The sequence below is a fragment of the Pygocentrus nattereri genome, chromosome 21, assembly GCF_015220715.1.
Source record: "Pygocentrus nattereri isolate fPygNat1 chromosome 21, fPygNat1.pri, whole genome shotgun sequence".
NCBI lineage: Eukaryota > Metazoa > Chordata > Actinopteri > Characiformes > Serrasalmidae > Pygocentrus > Pygocentrus nattereri.
The window spans coordinates 21,100,922-21,119,846 of record NC_051231.1 but is presented as its reverse complement, the minus strand read 5'-3'; the positions used below and the strand labels follow the sequence as shown (position 1 = coordinate 21,119,846).

At 37.7% G+C, this 18,925-nt stretch overlaps 1 protein-coding gene across 1 annotated transcript; it reads right to left on the bottom strand.

Annotated features, from left to right (window-relative positions):
- Nucleotides 1-1,294: 1,294 nt before the first annotated feature.
- On the bottom strand, nucleotides 1,295-17,559 carry optc (opticin). Its single transcript, XM_017694599.2, has 7 exons — nucleotides 17,436-17,559; nucleotides 10,574-10,747; nucleotides 9,018-9,189; nucleotides 8,612-8,770; nucleotides 7,355-7,557; nucleotides 5,367-5,462; nucleotides 1,295-3,590 (listed from the first exon to the last, which is right to left on the bottom strand). The coding sequence occupies exons 2-7, from the start codon at nucleotides 10,745-10,747 to the stop codon at nucleotides 3,420-3,422; spliced, it is 975 nt and encodes a 324-aa protein (XP_017550088.1). The 5' UTR covers nucleotides 17,436-17,559; the 3' UTR covers nucleotides 1,295-3,419.
- Nucleotides 17,560-18,925: the final 1,366 nt, after the last annotated feature.

Here is an 18,925-nt window from a genome sequence, read left to right as displayed (position 1 = left end):
GGTGCCGGTGTCCATAGGGAGTGTATTTCTCCAGTGTCCTGTCTTCTGTTTGGGTCTTCAGGCTTCTTAATGATTTGTTGATTATATCTCCGTGTCCATCTTGTTTCTGGTCATTGCTGTTGGTCATTGCGGTCTTTGCCAAAGACAATTTTGATTGGTTCTTCTTAAAATATATCTAAAATAAGAGCACTTCAGTTTATCTGAAGCACTTCAGTTTGGTAATCTGAGCTTAGCCTGACAGGTGAGGCATGATTTGACCAGGAATGGTTTCTTCGTCATTTGTGATACTCTTAAAAGTCTTTGTCAACACCAAAGCTCAAAGGCGTCAATGTTTTTTAGGTCCCACTTTTTTACTTCCCAGCTTTCACATCCCTGATTAACCACAGAGAAGCCCATATCATGGACTATTCTGATTTTTGGCTGTAAAGACAGATCATGGGCAGCACAGGTAGCGCTGTAGCCTCACAGCAAGAAGGGTCTGGGTTGAATTCCCGGCTGGGTGGCCAGCGTTTTTGCGTGGGTTTCCTCCCACAGTCCAAAGACATGCAGTCAGGTCAATTGGACACACTAAATTGCCTCTGAGTTTGAATGTTTGTCTCTGCCCTGTGATAGACTGGAGACCTGTTCAGGGTGTGTCCTGCCTTCTGTCCAATGATTGCTGGGATAGGTTCCAGTACCCCCACCCCCTGGCAAACTAGAAGGATAAGTGGTTTAGAAAATGTGTGTGTGTGTGCGTGTGTGTGTGTGTTAGACCTATCATTAAAAACTTTAATTTGTAATATTTCTTGACTCTTAAATCCTTTGTTGTGAATAATTGATCTAAGAAAACAAAACCCACCTTTTCTACATATTAAGCATCAATTTAAAAGCGAGTAGTCTTTCCTGCTGTTGAACCCTCATATTGAGATGAAGTCTTATCTTTTCACTCTGTTTATTAACTTTTCTTATGGGGCCTAGGGGTTCTAATAAAGCGACCATTGAGCATTAGCAGCGACTTGGTTTGAACAAAATTCCTATAGCAAACAGAGTGATCCAAAGTAAATTTCAGTCAAGATTGATTAGTGTCTGTAACTTATGAATCACGGGCTTATAAACTGCCAGAAAATCAAGACATAAAGTAGATAACATGATTTCTTTGCATTACTGTCAGTGCTCATAATATTATGAACAAATCATAGAGTAGAAAATGGGGAAATCTCTTAAATTAGAATATATATTCTCTGATCCTTTTAATGGCTTAAGTGAAAATAAGCTTCTAATTTACAACACAATAGAAAGACAAAATTAATCAGCTAACCTTCATACTGCACCAGTGTTTTGGTTGCCGTAGAAGACCAAGATGCTACACTATGGAGGAACAACATTTTTCTGGTTATCTTGTAACAGTTTCTGGTAGGCTTAAAATACTGTTTTCCAATGGTCAAATGCAGCTGTACTATTGCAGCTGTTATCAAGCTGTTCTATGCAGTTTTACTTCCGTGGCATTTCTCAAGCATTGTGCTTAGATTGGAGGGACACTGCCGGTGCAGCTTTTGCTTTGGTCCCGTGACCCAGTGCCTTCCTGTATTTGGCACCTGTGCCAGTGAATGCACTGTTTTTGCTGTTTACTGCCTGTTGGAGTTGGAGACCATTGATCTGAACTCTACAGTGTTGTAGTGAATAATCCAAGCACTGTAGTAAATGATTTAATGTTTACTTATGAATATTTAGCAATGCCCCCACACCTAGTCCTACCTGCTTTCAGCCTTAATGGAGAGGTATTCAGCTCTATATGCAGTTTTCACACTCTTATTAATCCACACTTATGCTTTGCAATACACTTAACACTTCTTCACATTAAGAAAACAAAATAAGATTTCAGGGTGACAACAATTAAAACAGAAAATCAAACCATTTTTTGAACATTTTTAAAATTTGAACATTAAGCAAAGATCTCAGCAGCAATTAGTCAGCAATTAGTGTAATTCTCCTGAATTTGAAAAACACATGAAAATAGCAGCGACAGATTGGCATAATGCACAGTGATGGAGCCAACAACCTGGAAAGCAAGCTGCAATAACAGGGCTATGGCAGGAAGGCCTTGGTCCTGAAGGACTGGAGTCTAGCATGGTTTGAATATTTTCCTGTTCTAACAAATCCACTTTTAACTCATTAACTAATGATAGGCAAATAGGTTTAGTAGTTGTCAGACAAATCCCCATACTGTGCTGGACACCAGCCCTTCAGGGCTGTAACAATTGTTCTCTCCATGCTTCCCTTACAGAATTTTGGCAAAAATTCCATTTAACCTCATGAAAAGTTGTGGTGCACAACTAAAAATACCAAAATATCGAGTGAGTTAGAATTTAAAATAATACTCTTACAAGTGAGTGAAAGGTCAAATTGTTAGGATAGATCAGATGTATTTTTTTTTTCTTTTGTAATCAAGCAAGCTAGCAATTTCCAACTTGCGTAGTTTTGACTGGGTACCACAACACAGTTTTGAGGTAAGGAGGACTTTTTTTTCCTGAGAGAGAGCAGCTATGTAAAGTGAAACGCATGTAAAACCAGAAGAGCTACCATGCCATATCCAATGTGCTCATGTGTGAATGAACGTGGGTGACTACACAACATGACACATACAACAATGCCTATATGTGCAAAAAAATGTAGTTAAAGTAGTACTGTATAAGATACTTTGTTAAAACTAAAAGAAGCAGCATTAATGAATCAGGAGGAAAAACGAGCTAAAATATGATGTGTGTGCAGTGCAGTGAGTCACCTTTCTTTCATCTGCGCTGCTCTGAAGCACAGCCGATGTTACAAAATGTTCTTTTGCATGACTGCATGCAATTACACATGTCCACCAGAGAGGTCTCCAAATCCCCTGATCTTTCATAATCTTTAAGCTTCGAGTCTATTTTGTGCTCCATGTCTCTAGAAGCATGTCCATGGTTTTAAGTATAAAACAAGCTTGCGTTAACCTAATATTTGCAGTTAGTACATAATGTTCTGTGACACATAACATAGTAAGTTAGCCTAATGCAAGGATATTGGCCTTTTCTGTTTTCTAAATTCTTTTGAATATCGTTGTGGTATGCAATCACCCCTATCTGCTTCTAAATGTCCATATGTTGAGCTGAATTAACATTGATAATATGTATGATGAATGTAAAATGATTTTTTGTCTTGACTAATATAAAGTCAAGTCTTGACTCTAAATGGTCCAATGGAACACTTCTGAAAACACAATGTTATATAGTGACTCAACGTGAAAAGCTACCCTTTCTCATCAGGTTGAAAGGCGTTTTTGCTAATGTTCTTTAAAGCTTGTCCAACTTTATGGATTTATGGGCAGAGCATGGACAGATCAATTGGGCCCCCCCTAACCTGCAGTGAGTGTAATGGAAGACAGATGAGGAGTGGTCTTGATGGCCCCCTCAGTGTGGGGTTCCTACAGGCAGCCGTGGTAGACACACATAGGCCTGTGGATACTTATTCACATCAACGGGGTTGCCATCCAACCTGATGTCTTCCAGGGCCTTGCGGATGTAGTTCATGTCATGGCTGTTGCAGAAGGTGTCCTGGTTCAAGCTCTGGATGTTGTTGTTCTGGTGGTGAGGCAAGAGGAAGACGATTATTACGTTAAGCAGGAAATTCAACAGGGTTACAGAACGTTGGTGTAGCTGGCTTTTTCTTAGATTGGATAACAACCCCTTTTTACTGGCTTCACATAGCAGCAGGATGTTGCCCCTAAGCAGGATATTGATTGCAAACTGCACAATAGCCTTTTGCTGCAGGTCATAAAATAACATTTTGTACTTTTACTAGCAGTCCCTAACATTAATTTGTATTGCTATTTCATTAAAATTTGATAGAAAGTGCTACTGCTGTAATTGCACTAGGTCTGTGAAATCTGTGCAGTGAACAAAATTAAATGATTAATTGTGAGCGTAATGTGCCAAAAAAGATCAGAAACAGCAGACGTTGTTGTATTCAGCCAGCATGCCACACACACATAGACCCAAAAAAGAAAACAATACAAAAGAAAATGCTGCCTGCACACAACACTGACTGGCCATCAGATAACTTACATAGTTAGATCAATATCATTTTTACACTGTGAACATGACAAGGTGATCTGGCAGCATTTCACTGTCAAAGGTTTCACTATGTTGAAGTAAATCATACTTCAGTAACAACTGAGATTGTAGTATTTTTATAACATAATGTGATCAAGAATTTTGGCTTCCATATTCTTCATACAGGACGAAGTTTCTCTTAATTTTCTAATCAACACACTAAATCCAGTTAGCTGAACTAGATTTAACAGAGTGGCATTCTGTTAATACTGTTTTGGGGCTCTTATTGCATAACATTTGATGGGATTTGTAGTTCTTTACATTAAAAAAAACATTGCAAGCTACTCCAGTATAAACTGTTGCCTTAATTGTGCAAGTTCTCATCATTTTATGGCAAAACAATACATACATAAATAAGTATTTTGGTTGTGTCAATCACAGATTGTTTTGTTAATATTTTTGATTGTTTTCTCTTAAACTGTTGATCACGAAAGAAAAAAAAGATTTTATTGTATTTCAATCCATGTTAACAACATTTATAAAGGCTTAGCTCCTCCAAACTTGGCACAAATACTTCATGTGGCATATTGCTGAAAAGTTAGTTTCCTATAGAATCTGACTAGGATGTCCAAATATGTCATTCCTATATATGTACATTTATATAATAAAGTTCGAACACTTCTGGTCATGTTTTGTCTAGGTGGAAATAGGTTAACGTAGGCTCTACAGGGAAAAAAACATTTTTTGACATTTTCTGCAAATTTTAGTGCAGAATTTCTTTTTCTTTTAAATTTTACATGTAACATTTTATGTGTTTTCCCCAGTGTGTTAAACCAAACAAATAAACTAACTGTACATTGCAATGTGCCAATTTGCTATTTTTTCTGTAAGAAAATCAATAAAACATAAAATTTAACCAGGAGCCCAAACTTTTGCAAATCCAAACATACAACTACATTTTCTTTGCATTGAAAATAACAATCCCTCAAATAATGCATGTTATCTGGGATGTTTTTCTAAATTTAACACGGGAAAATCCTATGTTCTAGAATATCTGCATTCATGACATTTTACATGTACATTCCTAACCCTATTCTAAAGGATAATTCCAAAGGAATTCTGAATACAAAACTAACACATTTTGCTGAATGCCAAACAAAAATAAAATACTTATAGCAGTAATCAGGTAAAAGCTGTAATATCCTATTGACTTTGTAGTGTCTTGCCTTAAGAACGTGTCATTTTTTACAGTATTGCTACTTTGGACCTTCTGATAGAGCAAAGGACAATGGAAGAGACTGGAACCTGTAGGTGGAGCACCCGTAGACTCTCAGGCAGCGGACCAGGGATGTAGTCTAACTGGTTGTCTGACAGGTACAGGAACTGCAAGTCTTTCATATCCTGTTGAGGAATTCGGAAAGTAGGGTAAAGGAAGTGAGATAACGCACAGCATGTTTCTTGTGCAGTCTAAATGTCACATAACGTTTGTGTTGATTTCAAGTCAGTAAGGCCTCTATGGAAGAAAAGCCTCTATGGAAGCAGAATTAGAGTTGCCACTTCATAATTCACATTCACCAATATTGTTAGGAGCCAACATTTATTGGACATTTTATCAGAAACACCTACAATACATGTAGATTTACAATTCATAAGGTTCTGTCTGCATTCAGTGCAGTTTTGAGACATTCAGGATCAAACATTTTGTATCCACAACAGCAAAACTATTATGTAGTATTAAGCACTTTTTATATCCTAGCATTTTTATAGTTCTACAGTTACGGACTGCAGTCCATCTGTTAGACCCCTTTCTTCAATGATGAGGACACCTACAGGACCACTTCAGAACAGGTATTATGAGCAGGTATTATTTGGGTGGTGGATCATTTTCAGCACTGTAGTGACACTGATGTTGTGTTGGCATGTTAGTGTATGTTGTGCTGGTATAAGTAGATCAGACATAACAGTGCTGCTGGAGTTTTTATACACTGTGTCCACTCACTGTCCACTCTATTAGTCACACTGTTGGTCCACCTTGTAGATGTCAGAGACATCTGTCAGAGACAATAACTCATCTGATGCTGCACAGTTTGTGTTGGTCATCTATTAGTCTTTCAGCAGTGGTCACAGGATGTAGCACTAATACGTCAGTGTCACGGCAGTGCTGAGAATGATCCACCACCCAAATAATACCTTCCCTGTGATGGTCCTGTGTGAATCCTGACCACTTTCAGTCTGTAGTTATAAAACTACAAAGCACATGTATATGGTAATTGGAGCTGATAAAATGGGCAATAAGTATAAAAACAAGAAGGTGTTTCTAATGTGCTCAGTGCGTGTATGGATTTACTGTAGAACATCAACTTTAGAAATATTCTCTCTCTGTCTTGCTTGGTTTACTTTAGTATTTAATTTTCTTGCAACTAATAACCTCCAAAGATGCTTATTAATGACTGATCCTGGAATTCAGCTTTTAGTTACGTCTCTGTTTGTAGAGATGACTATTTAGCAATGAAGTTGACTAGTGAACACCAGCAATCGCTACCTACATCATTGCTTTTAACTTAAATAAAGCTATACTTTGTGGGCAGTGTTACTACCATTTCCAGTTAACTTTTGCTACTAAGATTTCTTACTACATCCTTTGAAAAGAGATTGTGCACATGTGCAAAACATGAATTTTGATTAGTTACCCCGTATTTATCAGCTGCACTGTTTGGGCTACAGATAGAATCTTTTACTGGCAACTTGGAATATTTTCCGTTTTTAAAATACAGATGCTACAATGCTTGTTTTTTTAAACTAAAATCACTAAAGCAACAGTAAACAGCACTAAATCATTAACTATATGCACACAAACATTTTTCAATAAAAATGTCAGATATAACTTCATCACTCTAGAACAAGAATTGCTAACCATAGTAGCTCTGTTGCTGCATAATTTAGAAGCCCTATCCATCACTGAAAAGCGACACCACTGGACCACCACTGAACAGATATTATTTGCATGGTGGATGTTTCTCAGCACAGCAATGACACCCTGTAGCATGTGGTTGGCCTGGTATAAGTGTATTATGCACAGCAGTGTTTTAAATACGGGGCTTTTTGAAGTCTGTGTTCATGTGAAATCCTGTTATATAAGTAATTTAATACAACCACAAAGCATGAAACTACAAAACAGCTATAAGCACTTCAGGCCGTTGTCTTTGTAGATTATTTTTGCTTTGTCATCAGATTACTGCTCTATTCCCACAAGGTTTCTTCACCATTAGTTCTTTCACATAAACAGCACTTGCCTTAAAGCCTTCTCTGTGCATTCCACCACTCTTCAGGCGGTTGTTGCGGATGTCAACATGCCTCATAGTGGCCGGCAGCCCTGGCAGTGCCTGGACCTTGTTATCAGCCAGAAGCAGTTCCTGGAGCTGTGGAAGAGAGAGGAAGGCTTCCTCTCCTAGCGTGGCGATCTGATTCCCCGTAAGGTCAATCCGTTTCAGCTGATCTGAGAACAGAGGAGAAAGACTCGGTAGTTTTGTGGGAGCCATAGTGTACATTTTTCTGATAATTCATTTTTCCCCAAGGTCTACTTATGCCATTTGTGTGGCTTTAACTTTCATTTTGTATGGCCATTTTCCAATCCTTCTTTATCCCTTAGATTTTTTTTTGTTATTTGAGATTGATATATGCACATGACCTCTGTTCTGATTGGCTGCCCTTTATTGTGCCTTGTTTAAAAAGCAGTTAAGGCTGAAACAGTCCTTATAACTTCAGTGTGAAAGGGCGGGGCTACTGCTTTACATTCAACATGAAGATTAACGGTAACAATTGTTTTTGTGACATCACAAAAGCAACAAATGCAGGGCTGTTTCTTCAGCTTAGATCCTGTAAATAGTCTATATATGCTAGCAAATGGCACTTTTTCAAACTCTAACAATGTTTACATACTAGACCAAAATCTTTTATTTTGGAAAAGTAATGAAAGATTGTTCTTTGCCTTTAATATATTATTACACCTGTTGATAATGCTAGTGACATTCTATAATTGTGGATACATTTTGTGTTTGTGGGTTGCATTCTTTGACCCATTTTTAATCAGTATGTTTTTAACTCTTATTATCTTAATACAATATTTTCTCAAAATTATGATTATGACATGATATTTTGAATGAGAAATTTGTGTAAAATGCACCAAAATATATTTAAATTTTACATAGATAAAAATAATTTAACCTTAATAGTCAAGAGATAATCATCAGTACTATGTTTAATAATTGTGTTATATATATATGATTTTGGTTGGATTTCTTAATATGAACAACAAAGTAAAACCACCTGACCATGCAACGAGCAGCAAGAGAAAAATAAAACAACAAGTACTTTGGAGGTTTCAATGAAAGTTAAATGAAAATGTGAAAACGGAGCAAAAGTACAAGTATTCAAAAGAATACTTTTGAATAATACTCAAATACATTTACACAAGTGATATATGTTCACATTAGCAATAGAACTGGAATTAGAGTGAATTAGAGTGTAGAACTGGAGTTAGAGTGTCTTACTTAAGTTAAGGAAATCTTTGGCCTTGACCTGAGTGATCTTGTTGAAGCGAGCATAGAAGTGTGTCGTGTCCTTGGGCAGGGGGGGGATCTCAGTTAAATCAGTGTCATCACAATACACACTGCCACTGATGCACACACACAGCAGGCACGTGGGCATCCCTGAAGAGGAACAAAAGAGCGTAATAGCATCTTTTACCACAAGAGGGTGTAAGGGTCACAGTAGATGTGTGGGAGGCAGCAGTACATTTTGTTAGACAGTTTTCTTGGCCTACTGTGTGATGACAGGCCGCTGAGTGTTTAGTAAGGAACATCTAAATGACTATCAGATTCACCCGATTGAATTTTCAGCCAAGGCAATTTGTTCTGGATGAAAATGCTCCCCACAAGCAGGTAGGGTTCCACTCACCCAAGCCTGTCACTGGGCCAAAGAGGCCAGGGCCCAGGAAGTCCAGGGTGGGAAGGACTGGAGATTTGGTGGTCCTTGGTGGAAGGGTAACCTCTTCCATGTAGTCTTCAGGAACAATTTCAGGAGGTGGTTGAGTGACAGCTGGAGGAGGAGCCACGGTCCCAACCTCAATCTGTAATAGGATCGAGTCATGTTTGTCGGCATTCTTCAAAATGGCCTTCTCAATGCACACATCAATAAAGTAAAGCGACATCAAAGTGACATTCAGCAGACAATCGAATTCATCCACTAAGACATGTTTGGTAGCCAAAATTATTATGATTTTTTTTTTATTTAACTAAATTTAAAAATGTTTAAAGTCTAACGAATATAAATTTTGCACCATAGCTTCAAGGGTAATGTAACTGACAAACAATTTAAGGTTATGCCACAAATACCTATTGTCAAAACTATTATCTATGAACATGGACAAGAGTATGGACAAAAAAATTCAAGATGGTAGCTCCTGCTGTTTTTATCTGTGAAACAGGCTTTTAGTATTTTTTTTTTGATGACAGTGCTACACAGAAATCTCTAAAGCAAATCTAGAGATTTCTGAACAGCTTGATGAGGTTTTATGTGAGTGTGTGATAATTCTGGCATGGAGTTTGAATGATGATAATTTGTGGGGTATGAACTTCATTACTTGTTATCTAGATTAGCACCAGGCTATGGGCTGAACTGCATCTAACAGGCTTTGAGTACTTGTACAATAATATTTACATTGAATAACTGACCATAAATTTAAGCATATTTGTTACAGCAGTTCATCTATCCAGTAGGCAGTAGCAGTGCGTTAATAGTTAGGCCGCAGCCATCTGCTCCAGCCCTGCTCTGTGATTGATTCCCTCTCATTGAAATACAGCTTTTATGAGTCACTTCTACATTTTTATGAGGTGTTTGTTTTTGAGTTTGTGTCTTTATGAGTTTTCATGTTTTTACAGAGTTTCAAATGTCAATAGTTCGCCTCTCTTTTAACCATGGAAAGCAGCACTGCTGTAGTGCCTTCGAATTCAAGCTGCCGCTTCAATGAAAAAATGCAAAAGGCACTCTCGAGAACCAATGTTTGGTCTATTCTGGGCTACTGTACAAACATAGTGGCCTCTGTTGGCTTCTGTCCTTGTAGATATGAAAGGCTTATTCTAAGCTAACAAAAACAAAATGACTTGTAGTTACAGGTGATTATACACCAGTGTAAACATGGGCTTTTACACTATATTGCATTTCAGCTAATAGATCTCCTTAAATCTTATACAATGCACCTTTTAATGGCCATGGCCAAGTGCACCATACACCAGACAGATCTTCTCTGATTAGTGACATTTGGGAAAAAACTGTAATTAGATTTTTGTATAAGATTGTACTAGATGTCTCATTAAACTGTCACTTTAAAGAGGTTCCACTACTGCAGGAAGGTGCTGACTAACCAAAGCAGCTGTTCGCTGCTCACTGTGCACAACCACCTGTGGAGTGCAAACCGAGGGTATTTTTATAAATTCCCTGTATTCTGCCCTCACCTTCTCATCCAAGTCATCATAGTCAAAGGCTTCTCCATAGCTGTTCAGGTCCCATGTGTCTGAGTCCTCGTCATAATTCTCCAGGTCATAGGCCGCAGGATCAGTGTCGAGTGGAGGAGCTCCCCAACAGGATCCTAGCAGGGCTGCAGCCAGAACAGCTATGTATAGTGCCATCTGTAGGAAAGAAGAAGAATAACCTTTGTCTCTGAATGCTTTCAAATCAGAATCATTTTGTTATTCAGACATTTAGTCTATTACACTGCACTGTAATTGTTTATTAGTAGCTGCGAAGGTATTTAACAGCAGGCACCTTCAATCTGACCTTGCCTACCCACTGAAAATAACTCAGGACACTTCTAAGTATCTTGGAGTGACAGTAAGCCGCAGATATAAGGATCTGTTTGACTATAATTTCAAACCAGCTTTGGAGCAAGCTAAACAAGACTTAAATCACTGGTCATCGCTTCGTATATCATTAGCGGGCAGGATTAATTCAATCAAGATGACTGTTTTGCCTAGGCTGTTGTTCCCATTCCAAACAATACCAGTTTTCATCCCCAACTTTTTATCAAGAGCTAGATAAGCACATATCTGCCTTTGTTTGGAATAAAACTATCCCTTGGATAAGAAAGGCATTTCTGGAAAGACAGAAAGTAGATGGAGGCCTAGCACTTTTTTATATTTAATTTTTTAAACATCCAGCTAACATCCATAAAATAATATATTGGGTCTCTACTTTCTCGGATAGAGATAGACCAGTATGGGTGGAGATGGAGCAAAGGTCTGCGTATCTGGTGTCCTTATCATCATTAGTATATGCCCCATTTCCACTTAGTAAACAGCATCTTACTAATAAACCCCTGGTGTGTGGTCGCCTTCAAATTTGGTCCCAATTTAGATCTACTTTTAGACTTAGACAAACTTTGCCATCTCTTCCAATCATAGCTAATGTGCTCTTTCCCCCCTCGCTCATAGATTCAACATTTAAACTCTGGGCTAATAATGGTTTGATGCAGATAAAGGACCTGTTTAAAGATGGTGTGTTTATGTTCTTTGAGCAATTAGGTAGAGAATATAACATTCCTGGCTCACACTTCTTTTGATATTTGCAGATTCGCAATTTTGTTAGGAAGAATTTTTCCTCTTTTCCATCGCTCCCGCATAATAGTGTGATAGCTGAATGGTTAGAAAGTGACGCATGTCAAAAGGGAGTGGTGAGTAGACTGTACTACTACTAGCAAGGATTTCGGTTATGAGTTCTCAGAGGAATTCTAGTAATCGGCTGTCATGAGGATACATTCATCCTCTATATGCATAAGACATGGATTGCTTCAATTTAAAACATTTCATAGGCTCCATCTCTCTAGGAGCAAGCTTGCGAAAATATACCCAGATGTAAATCCAAACTGCCCTCGATGCCACCAGGCCCCAGCTAACTTGTTTCATATGTTTTGGGAATGCCCAAAGTTGATGGAATTTTGGTTTTCTATCTCTGAGACATTTTCATATATCTGTAACAGAAAAAGTGACACTTGCCCTGAAATTGCTATCTTTGGTGTGGCCCCAGATGAGGTGGCAAGGTCATCAGCCCAAGCTGATGCAATGGCATTTACATCTCTACCGGCCCGTCGCCTCATTGTATTTAATTGGAAATCAGTGCGCCCTCCCACACATGGTCAACTAGAGGCTCTGTTCAGAGATTTTACAAGGTGTGGCAGCCATTTTTGAATTATTTCCACTTGGAATTCCCCACCAAAGACACTGGAGTACACCTAGGTATGGAGTAACTGTCAGTCTCTGTAAGTCTTACATATAACAATTTATTGTTTGTTGTTATTAGTATTATTATTATATGTATGATGTTGCTGTGCGGGTTGGTGTTAATGTTATTATCATATTTAATATGTCCTTTTCTTTTCTTACTATTCATTTTTATTTATTTATTTATTTTTGAGCATGTCTTGTTGAATGTATGATGTTTGCATTTAATACAAAAACCCAATAAAAATATTTGAATTACCTTCAATCTGACCTTCAATCTTCAATCACTGTTAAAATGTATGAGAAAATATTAAAATCTTTATGTTTAATGTTATTACATGTATATGTAACATGGCCAGTGCAAGCCCTGAAGATTGTATTATGTTTCTGTAATATTCTTATATCCTTATAATGTATCACAACACTGTGAGGTACAACACCAATTCCAATGAAGTTGGGACGTTTTGTACGTCACGATTGGCCCCTCCCAGTCTTGTCCATGTGCATTTTTGTTTTGGTTTTTCTAGTCCAGCCCCCTCGTTTCATGTCTCCGCCAATGATTGTTTCCACCTGTCCCTCGTTCACCCTTTGTTATTTAAGCCCTGTGTTTGCCCTTAGTGTTCGCTGGTCGTTGTTTGCTTGTCGTGTTTGTGCTGTTTGTGCCTTTTGCATCCTGTTTAGTGTTTATCTTGTCATGTCTGTCCCCCGATCGCTTCGTGTTGGCTATATGACCTTGGACTGTTTTGACCACGACCCTGGATTTGCCCAGAATAAAAGTCGCTTATCTCAGCGTATGCGTCCGCCTCATCGCTCCTCGTTACAGTGTAAAACATAAATAAAAACAGAATACGATGATTTGCAAATCCCTTTCAAACTATATTTAATTGAATACACTACAAAGACAAGATATTTAATGTTCAAACGGATAAACCTTATTGTTTTTTGCAAATATTCACTCTTTTTGAATTTGATGCCTGCAACATGTTCCAAAGAAGTTGGGACAGAGGCATGTTTACCATTGTGTTACATCACCTTTCCTTTTAACAACGCTCAATAAGTGTTTGGGGACTGAGGACACTAATTGTTGAAGCTTTGTAGGTGGAATTCTTTCCCATTCTTGCTTGATGTACAACTTCAGTTGCTCAACAGTCCGGGGTCTCTGTCATATTTTGCGCTTCATAATGTGCTACACATTTTCAATGGGAGACAGGTCTGGACTGCAGGCAGGCCAGTCTAGTACCTGCACTCTTTTACTACGAAGCCACGCTGTTGTAACACGTGCAGAATGTGTCTTGGCATTGTCTTGCTGAAATAAGCAGGGACGTCCCTGAAAAAGACGTTGCTTGGATTGCAGCATATGTTGCTCCAAAACCTGTATGTACCTTTCAGCATTAATGGTGCCTTCACAGATGTGCAAGTTACCCATGCCATGGGCACTAACACACCCCCAGACCATCAGAGATGCTGGCTTTGAACTTTGCACTGATAACAATCCGGACAGTCCTTTTCCTCTTTGGCACGGAGGGCATGATTTCCAAAAACAATTTGAAATGTGGACTCGTCAGACCACAGGACACTTTTCCAGTTTGTGTCAGTCCATCTCAGATTTCACTTTGCATGGCAGAGTTTTAACTTGCACTTGTAGATGGAGCGACGAACTGTGTTCACTGACAATGTTTTTCTGAAGTGTTCCTGAGATCATGTGGTAATATCAGTTACAGAATGATGTCGGTTTTTAATGCAGTACCGCCTGAGGGATCGAAGGTCACAGGCATTCAATGTTGGTTTTCTGCCTTGCCGCTTACTTGCAGAGATTTCTCCAGATTCTCTGAATCTTTTGATGATATTATGGACTGTAGATGATGAAATCTCTAAATTCCTTGCCATTGCACATTGAGAAACGTCGTTCTTAAACTGTTGGACTATTTGCTCACACAATTGTTCACAAATTGGTGAACCTCGCCCCATCCTCGCTTGTGAATAACTGAGCCGTTCAGGGATGCTCCCTTTATACCCAATCATGACACTCACCTGTTTCCAGTTAACCTGTTCACCTGTGGAATGTTCCAAACAGGTGTTTTTTTGAGCATTCCTCAACTTTCTCAGTCTTCTGTTGCCCCTGTCCCAACTTCTTTGAAACGTGTTGCAGGCATCAAATTCAAAATGAGTGAATATTTGCAAAAAAACAATAAAGTTTATCTGTTTGAACATTAAATATCTTGTCCCTGTAGTGTATTCAATTGAATATAGGTTGAAAAGGATTTGCAAATCATCATATTCTGTGTTTATTTATGTTTTACACAACATCTCCACTTCATTGGAGTTGGGGTTGTAATATTTAATAGGCTGATGTGCTTCATTTTTCTTTTTTTTTATTTTCTTGCCTTGAATTTATGGTCATATTCCATTTTACACAACCATTTTCCAAACTGTCTTTATCGCACTGTTTTTTTGTTAATATATTGTTCATTGCAATGCGCAAAACTGCAGTTCTTTGCAGTGGATGTGTTAACTTATTTTCACTTAGAAAATCATGTAATTTGCAAAAGACTGTACATAAATTCAAAATGATTTTTTTCTGATGGGTTCTAATCAAGGGTGTTCAGATAGAGTGATCACTTTCAGTCCTCTCATATATCTCACTTATTTTTCTGATATCTGATATGAAGATATCTAGATCTCTCAAAATATTTCGCCAGCAAAACTCATTGTTCCATGTTGGCACTGTCTCCTGTTGCAGCCTCTTTTCCAGGTAATATGATCACTGTTACATTCATTTGTTACTGCTGAGATGTTATGGCAGTGTTTGGCTAACCTTATAAAACCTGTGTTCCCTCCAGCTGCTCAGACATGTAACTTGACTAAGGCCTAGGTCACAGCTCAAAAGTGAACATCCTGTACAGGAACTCTCGTGGTTATGGTTTACACAACAGCAGAAATGAAAGAAGCTACCAGTACTGGAAACCAAAAATTGAGTATATAAATTCATAGAAAGATATAGCATGTCTAATTGAAGATTGTGTTTGATATATATGTAGAACAAAATGCTGGCATACATGAATATGTGGCTATGATTGTATTTGTTTTTTTTTGCATATATTAACCAGAAACGTGAGCATTTCCTTGAAGACTAAACAGCAAAAAATTACAACTAACCAGATCTTTTCAGTTCTGAATGCACATTCAGACACAACCACTGAGTTGTTCCAGCGAACACATGTGAGCAAGATAAAGAGGAAACTGGATTTCGTTTTCATTTTCGGAATCAATAGAGTAACTGAAAAAGTCATTTTTTTACCGTTTTCACTGGTCCATTCATAGTATGACACATTCAAAAACATCACACATAGATAAATAAATAAGTAAATATATACTTCAGTTCCTCACTACATATCTTACAAATGAACTAGTTACTCAATAATTCACACTGGTTACTGAATAATTCTTAGCAGCTACTGAATATTTTATCGTGATTATTGAATAATTCATAGTAGCTACTAGATAATTCATAGTTGTTCCTGAATAATTAATAATTACTGAATAATTTCTACCAAATAATATTATTAATAATAGTTACTAAATATTTTATTGCAGTTATTGAACAATTTCTAGTGGATACTGCATACTTCATAGTAGTTATTGAATAATTCATTTTGCCTACTGAGTAATGCATAGTAGTTACTGGAGGATTCATAGTGATTACTGAATAATTCCTATTTGTCATTGAATAATTTACAGCACTTACTAAGTAATTGACAGTAGTTACTGGAAGATTCATTGTGCTTACTGAATAATTCCAAGTAGACACTAAATGATATATTGTGGTTATTAAGTAATTCATAATAGTTACTGAAAAATTCCATAGTGGTTCCTGAATAATCCATCCCACGGAATAATTCATAGTGCTCACTGAATCATTTACTGTAGTCAGTGAATATTTTAGTGAGCTTATTGAATCATTCCTTATAGTTAGCAATTCATAGTGAGTAATTCATAGTGGTTACTCAAAACAATTTACAAGACTGACCGAATAATTCATAGTAGGTACTGAATAATTGCTACTGGTTACTGAATTATTCATAGTGGTTACTGAATAATTCCTAATAGTTACTGAATAATTCATAGGGGTTAATGAATAATTCCTAGTAGTCCCTGAATGATTTATAGTGCTTACTGAGTAATTCACAATAATGACCAAAAGATTGTGTTTACTGAATAATTCCAAGTAGTTACTGAATAATTTATTGTGGTTATTAAATAATTCATAATACTTACTGAAAATTTCCATAGTGTTTCCTGAAAAATTCATAGTACCCACCGAATAATTTATAATAGTCAGTGAATATTTCATTGAGATTATTGAATAATTCCTTGTGGTTACTGAATAATTCATAATGGATACTGAATAATTGTTACTGGTTACTAAACTATTCAAAGTGGTTAGTGAATAATTCCAAGTAGTTAATTAACTGAATTATTCATCCGATTGACAGAATCATTTTTAGCCCTTACTGAGAAATATATAGCAGGTATTGAAAATTTCATAGTAGTTACTGAATCATTTACCTGGGTGACAGAATAATTTGTAGTGCTTATGGAATAATACATATTGAATCATTTATACTGGTAACACAATAACATTTATTAGATTGATGAAATAATTGGTAGTGCTTACTGAATAATTCAAAGTGGCTACTGAATCATAGTGATTACTGAACAATAAGCAATAACAACAACAACAACAGTAATAATAATAATAATAATAATAATAATAATAATAGAACAATAAATCTAGAGTTTAAGGGCTTAAAGTGAAGCATCTAATAAAACATTCTTTACCTCTTAAATCTAAGCAGCTTGTTACATATCTAAAGTACAGCAGTAGAACAGGGTGGTCAAAGCATTCTATCATAGATTCAGTCTGGCTTTGCTCAAAACATCACCACTTTCTTAAGTCAAACCCTGCTAACCTCAGCCTGTCAGACTGCACATTACTTAGATAGCACAAGGGCCTACCTTATCATGATTAACCCAGCTCCAACAACACCTACACAAAGATTAATCACTGCACTGCAGAGGGGAAAAATAGACAAAGCCATACCTTCTGTGTTTATATATGAACAGCCCAGGCCTCAGTGTCGATCTGTAGGGATGACTGGTAGGGGAAGCTGCCCTGTGGTTAACAGATTGCGTCCCAAAAGAATGGCTAGTACTGGGCTAGCAGAGCAAGATAGGAAAGGTTGTTGCCTGGGGAGGGTGGGGGAGAAGGCCAGGTCAGTTCAAATCTGTGTTTGCTCAGCTGTCACTAATTCTGTTGCCTTCTTCTAAGATTTTGGCCGCTGGCAGTCAAGCCTGTCTGGATTTGTAATCAACTGCTCTTTAACAGCAGGTGGGATTCAAGCTGTGTGTGGGAAGCATGCTTGTAGAGTAAGGTACGGAGGTGCAACACAACAAGGCCTTGCTTTGAAAAATCACAATAGGGCTTCTGTTGAGGTTAGTTTAGAAAAACTGCAGTATTTCTGAAAGACTATTTTTCTAGAACAAGATTGCTTAGTTCAAGGAATGTTCTTATTCTAACATGCTTAAGAAGCAACTCAACTGGTCTGTGTCTAGCCTGGTGGTTCATTGCATAAATGTAGCCAAATCAGGCCCATTTCTGTCAGCTTAGAGGCTCAATCTGGCATCCAATGTATGGGCCCCTCACCCACCCTGATCATGTTATTCTGTATGCAAACACAAAACAAATGAATACTGTATAGTGTATAATTAACATACACTGCTAAGCTTTTTCCAATATATTAAATTCAGCAAAGAAACTGTCTTAATTATTATTTTCACTTAGAAAACAACAAAACATGTAAAAAAAATGACTGGAGACATATTTTGACACTGGCCAAAGAAAAACATATATCTGCTAAACAGTAAAAATATGTGTATGTGTGTTTGTGTCTGCAAAACTTTGAGGTACCTGAAAAAGTTATGTTTGAAAATGCTCGCCGGGAACGGTCTTACATGCCCTCAATCCCTCATCTCAAACAGCAGACATAATGTATACTGTAAGTGTTTCTCTCATTTTCTTGTTGGGGGACATTCTCTCAATGTCTGGGCTGAGGTTTCTGATGCTGAGGGCACTTCAGAAACAAGATTTGAAATGTAATGTAATTTCATGCTGAGGTCCAATTTTATTTATGCTGACCACCACTAATAAACTTAGCAGCTGATCTTTGACCTGTGACATTTTGCTGGCGTCTCACAGCCGGCCCCATGTCACACAGAAGCTTTGTCTGGCCTGACCTGCAAACACGCCCAAGCACACACATACACACACTCACGCATAGAGAAAGAAGAAATAACCCACGCTTAGTCAGAAACAGTCCAAACAGAGTCCAAACAGTTCCTTCTCCCACCTCCCTGCTGCTTCTCTCAAAGTGCTCAGCCGCCCTCATTAGCCAAAGTGTTTGGGACTTCAAACATTCCATGGCTAAATGTTCTGTACAGGATCAAGAGGTGAAGAAATGAAGGAGGAGCACTTTGCCTCGATTTCTTTTTCTTGCACCATTATTATCTGCAGTTTCTTCTTCAAAGTGAATT

What these genes read in the sequence shown, in the direction of transcription:
- optc (XM_017694599.2), bottom strand. Translation starts at nt 10,747, where the DNA reads ATGGCACTATACATAGCTGTTCTGGCTGCAGCCCTGCTAGGATCCTGT. An exon ending in ATGATGACTTGGATGAGAAG is followed by an intron (nt 9,190 to 10,573) that starts GTGAGGGCAGAA and finishes ATCCTATTACAG; the next exon opens with ATTGAGGTTGGGACCGTGGC. An exon ending in TGGCCCAGTGACAGGCTTGG is followed by an intron (nt 8,771 to 9,017) that starts GTGAGTGGAACC and finishes GTTCCTCTTCAG; the next exon opens with GGATGCCCACGTGCCTGCTG.